We start from the raw sequence: 18,034 nt of genomic DNA, 5'->3' as shown, positions 1-18,034 counted from the left end.
ATGATAATTAGTTCTACCTTAATAGGACCCATGGATGAACTACATGATTAGTAGAACAAAATAAACTTTCATTCTCCTAATGATTAAAAGAAAGCATTTAAGAATAATCAGATAGATGGGGAAGACTAACAAGTAGATCATACGAGTATGCCCTACAACAGAAATCATCAGATGACCCCCAGCATTTCAACAATATAAAAAGAACATAGTGAGAATCTGATTGCCATTTTATCATCAGACTTTTTTTCCCCTGCCACTAATACTATTATGATTGCATTTCTTACCTGGGGACATTGCCCCAAAGGTGCTGGTTAAATTTTTTTCTTTGTTTTTCTCTATTTTGTTTTGTTTGCCAAAGTTAAATTTACTGTAGATTCACTAGTGGTTCTAATATAGTCACTAAGGACATTTTCACTGTTCACTTAATTGTTCCCTGTGCACCAATAAGGCCATGCCATTTCTATTAATGAAAATTTATAGAGCAAATCATTTCTTTGCACAGAGAGGTCAAACCATTTTGATTTCCATAGTCAGGGAGAGTTGCTAGCATTTGCTTGCCATGTTTGTCCATCCTTTCAGTTAAATAATTCAGGAAAATATTATTTCATAGCTCAATGAAAGATAGGAACTCTCATTGACCCATGTTAGACTTGGTGATGATAAGAGCAAATGATGCTATTCTCTATGCCCTTGCATATTACCTTGCATTTCCAGCCACTCCTACCCAGAAGAGCATGTGGACTTTCAACGTATACCAAAGTTAACTCAAAATTTTAACCACTAGCACCCAGTGTTTCTCAGATTCAAGAAACAAGTTTAGATTAAATTTCCCAAAAAAGTGATGAGAAACCACCAGAAAGTAAGTATGAAGTGCTTGTTAATTTTGTGCCTAAATGTTTGGGAGCTGAACTCATGGAAGGTGTATAAAAGCTGTCCCTGAAAAAAGGCAGTGAGTTTATATATTTCTACTAAAAAATCTGAGTACAAGACGTGCTTAAATTTTCAGAGAGGATTCGAAAAGTAATTGCTGAGTTTCCATTTTGTTCTATATAACATAATAATGAATCTGAACATGATTTTTAAGCAGTGCTCTTGGAAAATATCAGAATTAAGAATACAACTAGCTACAAACACAACTGGAGAGTGTAGTCACTGTTGTGCAATAATGAGAAGGGCCAAAACAAGGATATCAAAAATTATTTCTCCCTTTTTCATAAGATGTTAGAATATGAGGGCTACAAATAACTTCAAAGATGCATCTAAAACATCCTGTTGAATGATTATTTAACTTATCCTTGAACATTTCCAGTCTATCTTGAGCTGCTTCAGTCCTAAAAAGAATCCATAATAATAATAATTAATGTCATGCTAATTAGATTAAACTACATTGTAGGATTTGGAGACTCTGATATTCACTGTTTCTTTACCACTACATTCAATCAAATAGCACAAAAATGTAAAAATAAGTACATTTGTTATTAATTTAAAATATTATAAGGTTTAGAAAATGTGGGACTCCTGGGTGGCTCAGTGGTTGAGTGTCTGACTTGGGCTCAGGGCGTTTTCCTGGAGTCCCAGGTCGGAGTCCCACATCGGGATCCTTAGTGTAAAGTTGAGTCTTTCTAATATAGGTCATGTGGAAGCTGCAAAAAAACTATTACTTTTATCATTTTGTTCCTTATATGTTGAGATATGACAAGCAAGTAAAATTGAATTTTGAAGAATATTTAATAACATGAGGAAAATACATCATAAGTGCTTGAAAATAATTGAATGGATAAAGTGAGGTTAAATGAGAAAAGCATCAAATACTATTTTCAATATAATATTATTTTTATAAAATATAATAAAACAAGTAAATATTCATTTACTAGGCTCATATTTTATTATGGAGGATTCAAACAAGTAATGTTTGAAGGAAACATTTAAGGAAAAAATAATGGGGCAATGGGTAGCCCAGTTGGTCAAGTATCTGACTTGATTTCAGCTCAGGTAATGGTCTTGGGGTCCTAGGATAAAGCCTCAGTAGAGCTCTATGCTCAGTGGGAAGTCTGCTTGAGAATTCTCCCTCTCCTTCTCCCTCTGTTCCTCCCCCTGCTTGCTCACTCTCTGTCTAAAATAAATAAATACTTTTTAATAAGTAAAGGGAAAAATAATAAATAACAACTCTCCATAATTTAAAATTATCCTTGATAGCAGAAAGTAAAATAGACATGGCCTAAAACTTCAATATTTAATATAATTTCTTTGTGCTAGTCCTTCTTCTTAAAGTAGTCATCCAATTATGTGAAGGTATTTACAAATTTTATTTCAGCCATTTCTTCTGAATTTAGGGCACAAAGATTATATATTTTTATGATATGTAATGGTGCGCCATCCAGTGATATTAATTGGGGTGTCAGTGTATTGGCCAACATGAAAAATATGTGTGGCTCTTAGGAAATTTTCATGTCTTAGTCCAAGAAAGCAATCTTGAATCAGCATGCATTATTTATCTGCTGACACTCTTTATCACATAAGTCTAGGTCAGCAGCCTTCTATTATGGTGCATCTATAATGCCTGTCACACTGTGGCAACGCTTGTCAATGGAAAAGAAATGATGCCTTCTCTAACCACAAAGGGAAACAACGCTTAAGACATTTTGTGAGGAATATCTTAGAGCAGCACTCTAAAAGAACATTTATATTACAATATAATTGGTGACTCATGAGATTTCATTCTAGTCATTTATTGAAGAAACTCAGATGCCCCAGACATACTTTTTGGCTAGGAAACATTTAAAAAAACCTAACATTTTAATTAACTTGTGATTATTAGAATGGTCTAAAGATAAGCAATTGCCCCAAATCCTAAAATTATCGATTTCCTGGAAACACTTTAATTTTAATCCAGTTTGACCTGGGTCAGTAATTCCAGCTCTGACACTTCTTAGTATTGCCACAATTGCTGGGAAGGGTACATAAATAGGTAGGGAATGTGAGAAATGAGAAAGTACTCAGTGGCTTCCTGGAAGGTGGTGACAATCGTTTCTTTGACAGGATCTTCAAAAGAAGCATCACAGGGAGACAGTTTTGTAGGGAAACTAAAAAAGATGGTTATTTTTCAGTTTTTAAGAATACCCACACCTAATAACCAGATTTCTTTATTCTCTGTGTCATATTTAAGCCTTCTTAAGCATTAATGCCTGATAATAACTGTCCTTTGGGGAAATAAGCACAGGCTGAGTCTATCCTTGGGCCAGAGTGCTGAGGACCAAAAATAGGGATAGCAATTCCCTTGGCATTCCCAAGTCTTCAGAGAATGGAACAAAGGCAAAGAAATCAACTCCTCACCCAAGTGGTATTCCCTTATGTCTGATCACCTTGAAGGATCTAGATTTTATGTTATTAATGCAGATGTCAAGTAGACTTAGAAGGCATTTAGAAGCTGAAACATCTATGTGTAAGCTACACAACCCCAATATGGATCATGGAAGCCTAAGGACAGGACTCTGTTCTCTGGGAAAGATATCAGAACATCTTACTTGTTATTATTCTGGGAAGGCTTGGGATGGGTGGGATGCTAGAGAACATATGGATGTTGAAAGTGGAATTCAGGAAAGGAAACAAAAGAAGACTGATCAAACTGATACAGGGGATACAAAGACTCGAATATTTCAGTCTATTATAAAAAGAGAGCAAAGAAGAAATTCTGGAGAAATATGAGACTCAAGAAATTTCATGGTAACTCTGTAATACTGCTCCCAGTTCACCCACACAGTAGAAACTTTTCCAGGATTTTGGGGAGATTAAGTAATTATTTGAAGGAACGAGTGTTACAAAGCATGGAAATAATACAACTAAGCCACTGGTGGTATTATACTATTATAGCCTATGAGAATGACTTGCTGATATGCTGTCCTGACAGGTGGGAAATAAAAATTTTATACATATTTTTTCTATTTATTAACATTTATGAATTTCCTACTCTACACTGAGGACTAGAGATACAAGATGGCTGGCCCTAATCTCAGGAGACTGTGAAATCCTTGTGGTATTTTCTGTATACTTTAAAATTGGTCCTATAACTGGAGTGGAAATTAAATTTCAGAGGGATCTTTTCTATAAGCCATATTCTGAAGACCAAGGTAAAGCAGAGTCCAGGGAAATGAAGCATGATGCAATCACTTCTACACCAGATTACTGATAATCAAATAAAAGTTCTAAAATACGCTTCTACTAGCTTGCTGGACTACTTTTCTCTAAATAGCTTATTGATATATTATTTTTATATTCTATTCCTCAGATTCAAGGTTTGTAACTTAATAATACAGACTCATTATATATCTGAAGTCAGTAATGAAAAATCATTCTGCAATAACATTCATCCTACTAGGATTAACAGATGATCCACGACTACAGGTTTTTCTTTCATTATTTCTGTTTTTCACCTACATTTTCACTGTTGCTGGAAATCTAATCATTATCCTCCTCACTCTTGTAGACTCTCACCTCAAAACACCCATGTACTTTTTCCTTCGGAATTTTTCCATCTTAGAAATAATATTTACAACTGTCTGTGTTCCTCGATTCTTATACAGCCTGACAACTGGGGACAAAAGTGTTACCTATAATGCTTGTGTCATCCAATTGTTTTTTGTTATCCTCATTGGAGCAACAGAATTTTTTCTTCTAACCGCCATGTGCTATGACCGCTATGTCGCCATCTGCAAGCCCTTGCACTACACTATCATCATGAATGAAAGGGTATGCACAATTCTTGTCCTTTGCTGTTGGCTGATTGGGTTAATTGTCATACTCCCACCACTTAGCTTGGGAGTTCAGCTAGATTTCTGTAACTCCAATCTCATTGACCATTTTGGTTGTGATGCATCTCCTCTCCTGAAGATTGTATGCTCAGACACTCAATTTGTAGAGCAACTTGTTTTAATCATGGCTGTGTTGACCCTCATAGTCACATTTGTCTGTGTATTTGTGTCATACACATATATTGTCAAGACCATTTTAAGACTCCCTTCAGTTCAGCAAAGGAAAAAGGCTTTCTCCACTTGTTCTTCCCATATGATTGTAGTTTCTATCACCTATGGAAGTTGCATCTTCATCTATATCAAACCTGCAAAGGAAGGAGTGGCTCTTAATAAGGTAGTGTCATTGCTCAATACCTCAATCATCCCTTTGATGAACCCTTTCATTTATACACTACGGAATAAGCAAGTCAAACAAGCCTTTAAGGACTCAATTAAAAAGATGGCCTTTCTTTCAAAGGATTAGAAAACTAAAAATATTTTTATATTAAAAACATCCATTGTGGGATCCTTGGGTGGCGCAGGGGTTTGGCGCCTGCCTTTGGCCCAGGGCGCGATCCTGGAGACCCGGGATCGAATCCCACGTCGGGCTCCCGGTGCATGGAGCTTGCTTCTTCCTCTGCCTGTGTCTCTGCCTCTCTCTCTCTCTCTCTGTGACTATCATAAATAAACAAACATTTAAAAAAAAACATGCATTGTTACTTCTCATTTTACCATGATTACATAACTCTTATGATCTATTCCCATAGATGTTCCATAGGTTTTAGTTGATATAAATTAGCTGTCATGAAATTCTTTTGGTGTGCATGTTACTTCCTTCTATATCATAATGTGTATCCAACACCCTGGAGTCTGTTTGAACTTGAGTCTGTTATTAGGTATCAAGCAATGAGAGAAGGTGGGGTGAGTCTGGACCAAGCTCAGCATTATCCTGCAAGAAAATTACTTCAAAACTTATATATTTTTCAAGCAAGAGGAAATCAAACCTTTAAGAAGGATAATAAATGTCTGCTTTTCTGAGGCTTTCAGTAAAATCTACTCACATGTGTCCTCAAGTAACCCCTGGAGATTATGAATTCAATTTGCAAGCACATGATTAGACTTGGGTTGGTTTCAAAAAGTTTCAATCCTATAGTTATAGGAGATATAGGATTTATTTTAAGGAAGTCAGAGTTTTCTAACTCCTTTTTCCATACCTTGAGATGGAAGTTTAAAATTGTGAGACAATCACTTCTCTTTCTCCAAGTTCTCCAGATACTTCAAAATAGCCAAAGTTATAGCTCTCATATCCCACTAAAATATTAAATGATAGTAGCTACTTGATAAAAGCAAGCCATAATGGCAGTACACACTCAAGAGATGACAAAACCCGTCTACTAATACGAGGACAGCAAAGTATTATGGATATTTCTACAAATCAGCATTTAATGGGTGTTTGACTTGTCTAAGCTAGACTGCAAGATCTTGGATAGCATTTCATCTCCTACTTTCCCTGCTATTCCTGCCATCAATATCTATCCCCCCCCAAAAAAATAATAATAATAATAATAGACGTCTATTAGGTAGCAAACAGTATTACTCATTTTGTAAGGTGAGGGACAAAACATACAATATACCCAAATAAAAAGAGTTATAAGAGAAAATAAAATTTAACCATAACTAAAGAAAATAAATGTTTACAGGAATATTTAAAATAAGCAAAGAAGCAAGTTATGATTATTAATCACTCTAGATTTTCAAAAATCTAGAACTTTACAAAGCGTTTTATATTGAGGAAAAGAGCACAAAAATATAATAAGCTCAAGATAAAATGGAGTAACTGGGAGCATATATTCTCTTCCAATTCAAACCACTATAAATTTAAGCCAACATTTTCCAGAAAACTGACATCAGTCAAAAAAGGGAAGTGATACCTGAGAGGTGATTAGATTACTTCAGCTTGCTTTCTGAAGATAGTGGTGGGCAGACCCATGCAAAGTCCATCAGTCTGGCAGAGTTAAGAAGATGTAGGTGGTACTTCAGAAAGTACCAAGAGATACCATTCTAAAGTTCATGAGAAAGAATACAAAGAGGTGGAATAGGCATACAAAAAGATATCTGGTGATCTACAGATGGCTCCATCATGATCATTCAGCTGAATATGGTCAGGAGACCCGGGATCAAGTACCACATCAGGCTCCTTACACGGAGCCTGCTTCTCTCTCCCTCTCTCTCTCTCTAATGAATAAATAAATAAAATCTTTTAAAAAAAGAAAAACAAAATGTCATAATTTACTGGGTATTCTTCAGAAAGATTTGCCTCAGTTTGGGGAAGGAAATGACTAGGCTAAATGCTACTCTAGTCCAATCAAACACATATGAACACAGAATCTGAAAGGACAAAACTGTTTCCAAGAGATTCAAGTGATACCAGAATAAAGCTAAAGAATCTTCATAGGGATAAAAATACATCCAGCATTCAAGAAGGCAAATTCATAAAGCCTGACACAATTAAAATTCACCAAGCATGCAAATAAGCAGGAAAATGCAACTTATAATGAGACCAAGCTATACAAATAGAACTCAAATGTAAAAGATAATATAATTAAAACAAAATACAGTTAAAACAGTAATTTTATAACTATACCTTGTATATTGAAGAAGAGTGAAGAAAGATTGAACATATTAAGTAAAAAGAGAAAAATATTAAAAAGATACAAATCAAACATAGAGATGAAAACTATAAACTATAGATATAGATATAGATAAAAATATAGATAGAATAGTTGTAGCAATTAGAATAATAAATGAATAAATAAATAAATAAATCTTAAAAAAAGAACTCCATGAAATAGAGACCAGAACTCTGGAACAGATGAATAAAACCAGGAGTTGGTTCCTTGAAAGAATTAATAAGAGAGATAAACCATTAGCCAGCCTTATTAAAAAGAAGAGAGAAAAGACTCAAATTAATAAAATCATGAATGAGAAAGGAGAGAGCACCACCAATACCAAGGAAATACAAATGATATAAAAACTGATTATGAGCAGCTTTACGCCAATAAGTTAGGCAATCTAAAAGAAATGGACCCATTTCTGGAAAACCACAAATTACCAAAACTGGAACAGGAAGAAATAGAAAACCTGAACAGGCCGATAAGTGGGGAGGAAATTGAAGCAGTCATCAAAAACCTCCCAAGACACAAAAGTCCAAGGCCAGATGGCTTCCCAGGGGAATTCTATCGAATGTTTAAAGAAGATACCATACCTACTCTACTAAAGCTTTTCGGAAAGATAGAAAGAGATGGAATACTTCCAAACTCGTTCTATGAGGCCAATATCACATTAATTCCAAAACCAGACAAAGACACCACCAAAAAGAATTATAGACCAATATCCATGATGAACACACATACAAAAATTCTCAAGAAGATACTAGCCAAAAGGATCCAACAATACATTAAGATTATTCACCATGACTAAGTGGGATTTATCCCCGGGATGCAAGGCTGGTTCAACACTCATAAAGCAATCAATGTGACTGATCATATCAGCAAGAAAGAAACAAGAACCATAGGATCCTCTCAAAAATGCAGAGAAAGCATTTGACAAAATACAGCATCCATTCCTGATCAAAACTCTTCAGAGTGTAGGGATACAGGGAAAATTCCTCAGCATCTTAAAAGCCATCTATGAAAAGCCCACAGAAAATATCATTCTCAATGGGGAACCACTGGGAGCCTTTCCCCTAAGATCAGCAACAAGACAGGGATGTCCACTCTCACCACTGCTATTCAAGATAATACTAGAAGTCCTAGCCTCAGCAATCATACAACAAAAAGAAATAAAAGGCATTAAAACTGGCAAAGAAGAAGTCAAAGTCTCCCTCTTCCCAAATGATATGATACTGTACATAGAAAACCCATAAGACTCCACCCCAAGATTGCTAGAACTCATACACCAATTCAGCTGTGTGGCAGGATACAAAATCAATGCCCAGAAGTCAGTGGCATTTCTATATACTAACAATGAGACTGAAGAAAGAGAAATTAAGGAGTCAGTCCCAGTTACGATTGCACCCAAAGCATAAGATACCTGGGAGTAAACCTAACCAAAGAAGTAAAGGATCTCTACTCTAAAAACTACAGAACACTTCTGAAAGAAATTGAGGAAGACACAAAGAGATGGAAAAATATTCCATGCTTATGGATTGGAAGAATTAATATTGTGAAACTGTCACTGTTACCCAGGGCAATTTACACATTTAATGCAATCCCTATCAAAATACCATGGACTTTCCTCAGAGCATTCGAACAAATCATCTTAAGATTTGTGTGGAATCAGAAAAGACCCCGAATGGCCAGGGGAAGAGTAGCAAAGAAAACCAGAGCTGGGGCATCACAATGCCAGATTTCAGGTTGTACTACAAAGATGTGGTCATCAAGACAGTGTGGTGCTGACACAAAAACAGACACATGGATCAATGGAACAGAATAGAGAATCCAGAAGTGGACCTTCAACTTTATGGTCAACTAATATTCGACAAAGGAGAAAAGACTATCCACTGGAAAAAAAGACAGTTGCTTCAGTAAATGGTGCTGGGAAAATTGGACATCCACATGCAGAAGAATGCAATTGGACCATTCTCTTACAAAATACACAAAGATAAACTCAAAATGGATGAAAGATCCAAATGTGAGACAAGATTCCGTCAAAATCCTAGAGGAGAACACAGACAACACCCTTTTTGCACTCAGCCATAGTAACTTCTTGCAAGATACATCCATGAAGGTAAGAGAAACAAAAAACAAAAATGAATTATTGGAACTTCATCAAGATAAAAAGCTTCTGCACAGCAAAAGAAACTGTCAGCAAAACTAAAAGACAACCTACAGATGGGAAAACACATTTGCAAATGACGTATCAGATAAAGGGCTAGTTTCCAAGATCTATAAAGAACTTATTAAACTCAACACCAAAGAAACAAACAATCCAATCATGAAATGGGCAAAAGACACGAAATCTCACAGAGGAAGACATAGACATGGCCAACAAGCACATGAGAAAATATTCTGCATCACTGGCCATCAGGGAAATACAAATCAAAACCACAATGAGATACCACCTCACACACAATGGGGAAAATTAACAAGGCAGGAAACCACAAATGTTGGAGAGGATGTGGAGAAAGGGGAACCCTCCTGAACTGTTGGTGGGAATGTGAACTGGTGCAGCCACTCTGGAAAACTGTGTGGAGGTTCCTCAAAGAGTTAAAAATTGGCCTGCCCTATGACCCAGCAATTGCACTGTTGGGGATTTACCCCAAAGATACAGATGCAGCGAAACGCTGGGACACCTGCACCCCAATATTTATAGCAGCAATGTCCACAATAGCCAAACTGTGAAAGTAGCCTCAATGTCCACTGAAAGATGAATGGATAAAGAAGATGTGGTCTATGAATACAATGGAATATTACTTAGCCATTAGAAACGACAAATACCCACCATTTACTTCAACGTGGATGGAACTGGAGGGTATTATGTTGAGTGAAATAAGTCAATCGGAGAAGGACAAACATTATGGTCTCATTCATTTGGGGAATATAAAGAATAATGAAAGGGAATGAAGGGTAAAGGAGAAAAAATAAGTGGGAAATATCAGAAAGGGAGACAGAACATGAGAGACTCCTAACTCTGGGAATTGAACTAGGGGTGGTGGAAGGGGAGGTGGGCGGGGGATGGGGGTGACTCGGTGGCAGGCACTGAGGGGGACACTTGATGGGATGAGCACTGGGTGTTATTCTGTATTTTGACAAATTGAACACCAATAAAAAATAAATTTATTATAAATAAATAATAAATAGAATAAAAATAGTGAAAGTGAATTAAGGGGAAAGGAGAAAAAATGTTTGGGAAATATCAGAGAGGGTACAGAACATGAAAGACTCCTAACTCTGGGAAATGAACAAGGGGTGGTGGAAAGGGAGGTCGGCAGGGTGTTGGGGTGACGGTGACAGGCACTGAGGGAGGCACTTGATGGGATGAGCACTGGGTGTTATGGTATATGTTGGCAAATTGAACTCCAATAAAAGACATTTTTTTTTTTAAAAAGGCAATGGGTGTTAGGAGTTTCTTAGGTGCCTTCCAAGAATATTTTATGTATACAATGGAATATTACTCAGCCATTAGAAATGACAAATACCCACCATTTGCTTCAAGGTGGATGGAACTGAAGGGTATTATGCTGAGTGAAATGAGTCAATTGGAGAAAGACAAATATTATATGTTCTCATTCATTTGGGGAATATAAATAATAGTGAAAGGGAATAGAAGGGAAGGGAGGAGAAATGTGTGGGAAATATCAGAAAGGGAGACAGAACATAAAGACTCCTAACTCTGGGAAATGAACTAGGGGTGGTGGAAGGGGAGGAGGGCGGGGAGTAGGGGTGAATGGGTGATGGGCACTGAGGGGGGCACTTGACGGGATGAGCACTGGGTGTTATTCTGTATGTTGGCAAATGGAACACCAATAAAAAATAAGTTTATTATTAAAAAAGAATATTTTATACAAATACAAAATCATAATATGTTTATACATGCATAGGCATTTATATCTTTGCCCTTAGATTTGTATAATCTTGTGTAAGTGTAAGTATACGCATTTTTAACTATATAGAGAATAGTTCACATTTGTGCAAAGTTTCCCTATTGTGTAAATATGTTATAACTTTATATATCCATATTTCTAATTGTGAAAAAAGAGTACCAAAAATGATAACAACTTGGGTAAATATTGAAGTATTTTCTTATTCAGGTAACCAAATTTATAATTGAGAGTTTAAAGTCCAAATAAAATATTTTGTGGCATATTTGGTCATTTTGTTTTTTAACATTTACTTTTCTATTGTGGTAAAATAGACAAAAGGTAAACTTTGCCATTTTTACTATTTTTAAGTATCCAGTTCATTGGCATTAGGATCATGCACGTCACCATCATCACCAACATCTACCTCCAGAGCTTCTGAAAAAAATTTTTTTTTCAGTATAGTTTGACACACAATAGTACTTTAGTTTTAGGTGTAAAACATAGTAATTTGACAAGTTTATACATTATGCTATACTCATCACAAGTACACCTACCATCTGTCACCATATAACACTTTTACAATATCATTGACTATATTCTTTATGCTGTACCTTTCATTCTTATGACATTCATTCTGTTAATGAAAGCCTGTATCTCCCACTCCCCTTCACCATCTGCCCATCATCTGGCAACCATCGGTCTGTTCTCTGTATTTATAGGTCTGACTCTGCTCTTTTTGTTTATTCATTTGCTTGTTTTAGATTCCACTTATGAGTGAAATCATATGGCATTTGTTTTTCACGGTCTGACTTTTCACCTAGCATAATACCCTCTAGTTCCATCCATGTTGTATCAAATGGCACAATGTCATCCAAGGATACATCTCATACAAGGATGTCCACTCTCACCACTTTTATTCAATGAAGTACTGGAAATCCTATCCACAACAAGGAGACAAGAAAAAGATATAAGAGGCATCCACATTGGTAAAGAAGCTAAACTGTCACTCATCATAAACAACATGTTACTACACAAAAAAATCCTAAAGCCTCCACCAAAAAACTATGAGTAATAAATGAATCCAGTAAGGTGGCAGGACACAAAATTAATACCCAGAGAGAGGTAGTGTTTCTATGCACTAATAATGAAGTAGCAGAAAGAGAATTAAGAAAACTTCATTTACAGTTGCACCAAAATAATAAAATACCTCAGAATAAACTTAACTAAAGAGGTTTACCCTGAAAACTCTAAAACATTGATGAAAGACATTGAAGATGGCACAAAAAATGGAAAAAAATTCCATTCTCATGGACTGGGAGAATTAATATTGTTTAAATGTCATATTACCCAAAGCAATTTACAGATTCAATGCAATCCCTATCAAAATACCAACAGAATTTTTTAATAGTACAAACAAAATTAAAATTTGTATGGAACCACAAAAGACCTCAAATAGCCAAAGAAATCTTACAAAGAAAAACAAAGCTAGATATGCTACAAAGCTGTAGTAATCAAAACAATATGATACTGGCACAAAAATAGACACACAGATCAATAGAACAGAATAAAGAGCTCTGAAATAAACCCACAATATAAGTCAATTAATCTATGACAAAGGAAGCAAGAATATCCAATGGGGGAAAAGGCAGTCTCTTCAAGAAATGATGTTGGGAGAACTGGATCAGCTACATGTAAAAGAATGAAACTGGACCACTTGCTAACACTATGACAAAAATAAATTCAAAATGGATCAAATACCTAAATGTGAGACCTGAAACCAAAAAAGTCCTAAATAAAAGTGCAGAGAATAATGTTTTTGACATCAGCCAAAGCAATAATTTTCTCCAGAAGTTTTCATCTTCCCAAACTTAAATTCTGTACCCATTAGACAATAACACCCATTCACTCCTGGTCCCATCTCTTCTGAAGGGAATTGTGCTCCTGGTCCAGTTCATCTCTGACCTCAGTCACAGCCATCCAACAGCTTCTCTGTCTCCTTCAAGAGCCTGCCACCGGGCACCACCAAAGATGGGCAGGTCCAGGGCCTTGGGGAGGATGCTCAGTAGGGCATCCCACTCCTCAACCCAAACCCCAAGTCCAGACTTTCATTTGCAAAGACACCAAAGGCTTCATCTGAAGCCAGGCAACTCTGGGGGGCCCCAATTCACCCAGTGTCCCCTGCCAAAGGATAGGCACCTTGCAGACCAACTTCTGTATCAGCAACCTGGTGGTGACTGCAACAGTAAAGTCCATGGTTCGGGGCTCAGGGAAAGCCCTCAAGGTCTCTGTCAGTCTTATTGGTGCTTACAAAACCAGAAGCCTGGACCTGCACTCTCCACTCACGGACACCCCCCTGAAGTTTTACATTCCCTACCAGCAATGCCTCCCCATGAAAAAGGAACCAGATGGGCAGCCCTGATGGTTCAGCGGTTTAGCACCACCTTCTGCCCAGGGCATGGTCCTAGAGACCGAGGATCGAGCCCCACGTCGGGCTTCCTGCATGGAGCCTGATTTTCCCTCTCTTTTCCCTCTGCCTGTGTCTCTGCCTCTCTCTCTCTCTCTCCCCCACCCTCATAAATAAATAAAATCTTAAAAAAAAGAAAAGAGAGGAACCAGCTATCTGATGATGGGCCACGTGGAAGAGAACAGAGGTTCTATCCTTCCGCCAGAGGCCTTTGTGATTCTCTACTGGTCCAATGAGAACCAGAGCTTCATCACCTGCAGCAAGAGGACGTGCCCCTCCTAGCCTATTGGGACTTCTGGGTCCCAGGCCTAAAACCGAGGCCAGCCTCCCAGGCCCAAGCCCTAGGGACTCCTTTCTTATCTAAATAATTGTTTCTTGACTGGAGAAAAAAAGAAAAAAGAAGATGTCACATGGGAGGGAAAAAGAAGTAACTCTTTACTACCTAAAGAAAAGTAACCTAAAAAAAGGCAAACCAGGAAATAAATCCTTAACTACACAGAGCAAACTGTTACTGGAATGGAGGTGGGCATGCAAATTGGTTAAATTGTTGATAGGTGTAAACGAAGGCTCTTACACCTGCACCCCAATGTTTATAGCAGCAATGTACACAATAGCCAAACTGTGGAAGGAGCCTCGGTGTCCACTGACAGGTGAATGGATAAAGAAGATGTAGTCTATATAGACAATGGAATATTACTCAGCCAGTAGAAAGGACTAATACCCATCATTTGCTTCAAAGTGGATGGAACTGGAGGGTATTATGCTGAGTGAAGTAAGTCACTTGGAGAAGGACAAACAATACATGGTTTCACTCATATGGGGAATATAAGAAATAGTGAAAGGGATCATAGGGAAAAGGAGAGAAATGAGTGAAAATATCAGTGAGGGTGACAAAACATGAGAGACATCTAACTCTGGGAAATAAACAAGGGGTAGTGGAAAGGTAGGTGGGAAGGGGGTTGGGGTGACTGGGTGATGGGCACTGAGGGGACCACTTGGCCAGATGAGCACTGGGTGTTAAGCTATATGTTGGTAAATAGAACTCCAATAAAAAATAATAAATAAATAAATAAATAAATAAGAAAAAATAAATAGGGACAGCTTAGTTGTCTCTAGTTTGGGCAATCCTAAATAAAACTGACTTTATTTGCAAAACAAACTTGAATACCTTGCAAAAAGACAGGCTTTATGGGCTACCATCCTGAATCAGTTTGGATTAGGCCTGTTAAAAAACATATTTCAGATGGATGGAAGATGGTGGAATAGAATTCCTCATGTCAGCTGGTCCCCTAAATTTAGCTACATAACTACCAAGCTATCCTGAACAGCAGTGAATTCAAGCTGAGATGTAAGGAAGAATGCCTGACTCTACAAATCAAAAGATACACCCCTGTTGAGACAGCAGGTGATTGCTGTGCAGCTGCATTCACTTTGAAAGCACTATGATGTCACACATTTCCATGGTGACGAGAAATATACCTCTGCTTTTCTTCCCAACTGTCACTCTTTGAGCTGAGCAGTTCATAGTTGATATTGAGTGAGTTGTCAGCTCTCTACCTAGCGTCTTTGACAATGGACAACCTCAATTGTTGCTGCTGCGATGATGTTGCCAAGGCTGTGGTGCCAGATTTTGTCCACCGAAACTCAGTGAGTGACTCTCCACCCACTTCTATGATTCACCCTTCGATACATTCATAATGAGAAGGTTCATAAAAAATATTAATGAGGAAGAACAAATAAATATTGTCAAGGTGGCCTCAGGAAATTTGAAAGTGATTGGGTGGTGGAGAATATTGAGGATGACATTGCTGACGAGGAATCCTCACAGAGAGAGAGATAAAGGAGTGCAGGAATGGCAGAGGAAGAGGGATATTCAGACCCTGAACTGAACAGGGAGCCTGACATGATCTTGGGATCATGATGCAAGCTGCAGTCAGACACGTAGCCTATTGAGCCAAGAAGGCCACTGCATCCCAATTCCTATGCTGCTTCACAAGGAAGATTATTTTGGTCACTGTGAAGACTCAGATCCTTAAATCAACATCCTTCTAGGGCACTTTGTTAGCATTTTGTTCTTCCCACTTTAATTCTGGCTTTCATGATGTGGCTACAGAAGTTACACCATGGCTGGTGGAACAGAACCAAAGATAGCACATTGTAGGCCATCCCTCATCATGGCGTTGATTTCCTACAGCCTCAGAAGCTGATTCTGTCTCATGCTGGGAGAAATCACGTCTCCTGAGGGGTGTCCTTCATCTCCAATCAACTGTACTCTGCATAAACACTGTAAAAATTAGCCTGAGAGCCTCCACCCCATGAGGTCATGTGACCACAGATCTTGGCTCTTTAGGCATCTTGAGTGGTAATGTCCCAAGACAAAACACACATGGAACATTGTCTAATGTATGGAAGTGTTGAATCACTATGCCTATAACTGGAACTAATACAACATTTTATGTTGACTACAAGAAAAATTCAGTAATAAACCATAGTAAAACCAGAAACCTATCCCAGAACCAGGCTATTTTTTATTGCGTATTTGGGATGCAAAACTCCATTGCTTCACATACCAAAAGTAGTTTCAAAGCCTCCCTGAAAAGTGGAAGGAGAAATGATGAAAATAAAGGCCAGGTAGCATTAAGAGAACATCAAATTTGAAAATTAAATGTCGAAGGAGGGGCAAGAGGGCTGAAGAGTAGGGTCCCCAAATCACCTGTATCCACCAAATTACCTAGATAACCTTCAAATCATCCTGAAAATCTACGAATTCAGCCTGAGAGTTAAAGAGAAAACAGCTGGAATGCTACAGTGAGAAGAGTTCGCGCTTCTATCAAGGTAGGAAGACGGGGTAAAAAAGAAATAAAGAAACAAAAGGCCTCCAAGGGGGAGGGGCCCCGCCGAGGAGCCGGGCTGAGGCGGGGGCGAGTGTCCCCAGGACAGGAGAGCCCCGTCCCGGAGGAGCAGGAGCTGCACCAACCTTCCCGGGGGAAAGGGGCTCGCAGGGAGGTGGAGCAGGACCCAGGAGGGCGGGGATGCCCTCGGGCTCCCGGGAACAGTAACAGACACCTGCACCCCGGGAGAGTGCGCCGAGCTCCCTAAGGGCTGCAGCGGGCACGGCGGGACCCGGAGCAGCTCGGAGGGGCTGGGGGCGGCTCCGTGGAGGGGGCTGCGGGGCGGGAGCAGCTCGGGAGGGGGCTCGGGCGGCGGCTCCACGGAGGGGGCTGCGGGGCGGGAGCGCGAATCCTACAGCGCAGGTTCCGGAGCACAGGGCGCCGGGACACAGCCCAGGATTCGGCCACCCCCCGGGACAGGCAGAGGCCGGGAGGGCCCAGGACAGCGAGGACGCTCCTGCCCGAGCTGAGCAGATCAGCGGCCTCGCCCCGTAGCATCCAGGCCCTGCAGACGGAGAGCTCCATGGTTACTGCGGGAGCTGACTCCAGGGCTGCAGAGCTGGCCCCGCCACTGGGGTTGTTCCTCCTGGGGCCTCAAGGGGTAAACAACCCCCACTGAGCCCTGCACCAGGCAGCAGCTCCCTCAAGTGCTAACACCTGAAAATCAGCACAACAGGCCCTTCCCCAGAAGACCAGCTAGGCGGACAAGTTCCAGGGGAAGCCAAGGGACTTAAGTATACAGAATCAGAAGATACTCCCCCGTGGTATTTTTTTCTTTTTGATTTCTGTTTGCTTCCCCCACCCTTTTTCCCTTTCATTCTTTTTCTTTCTCTTTCTCTTTTTCTTCTCTTTTTTCTTTTTTCTTCCTTTTTTCTTTTTTCTTTCCTTCTTTCTCTTTTTCTCCTTTTCCCAATACAACTCGTTTTTGAGCATTCTGCACTGAGCAAAATGACTAGAAGGAAAACCTCACCTCAAAAGAAAGAATCAGAAACAGTCCTCTCTCCCATACAGTTACAAAATCTGGATTACAATTCAATGTCAGAAAGCCAATTCAGAAGCACTATCATACAGCTACTGGTGGCTCTAGAAAAAGCATAAAGGACTCAAGAGACTTCATGACTGCAGAATTTAGATCCAATCAGACAGAAATTAAAAATCAATTGAATGAGATGCAATCCAAACTAGAAGTCCTAACGACGAGGGTTAACGAGGTGGAAGAACAAGTGAGTGAAATAGAAGACAAGTTGATGGCAAAGAGGGAAACTGAGGAAAAAAGAGACAGACAATTAAAAGACCAAGAGGATAGATT

The 18,034-nt window shown here is 38.9% G+C and overlaps 1 protein-coding gene across 1 annotated transcript; it reads left to right on the top strand.

Annotated features, from left to right (window-relative positions):
• Positions 1-4,338: 4,338 nt before the first annotated feature.
• LOC112674909 (olfactory receptor 6C2-like) lies at positions 4,339-5,271 on the top strand. Its single transcript, XM_025471332.3, has one exon. The coding sequence runs from the start codon at positions 4,339-4,341 to the stop codon at positions 5,269-5,271; it is 933 nt and encodes a 310-aa protein (XP_025327117.3).
• The last annotated feature ends 12,763 nt before the right edge of the window (positions 5,272-18,034 follow it).

Source organism: Canis lupus, chromosome 29 (assembly GCF_003254725.2).
Source record: "Canis lupus dingo isolate Sandy chromosome 29, ASM325472v2, whole genome shotgun sequence".
NCBI lineage: Eukaryota > Metazoa > Chordata > Mammalia > Carnivora > Canidae > Canis > Canis lupus.
This window is presented reverse-complemented; position numbering and strand designations above follow the sequence as displayed.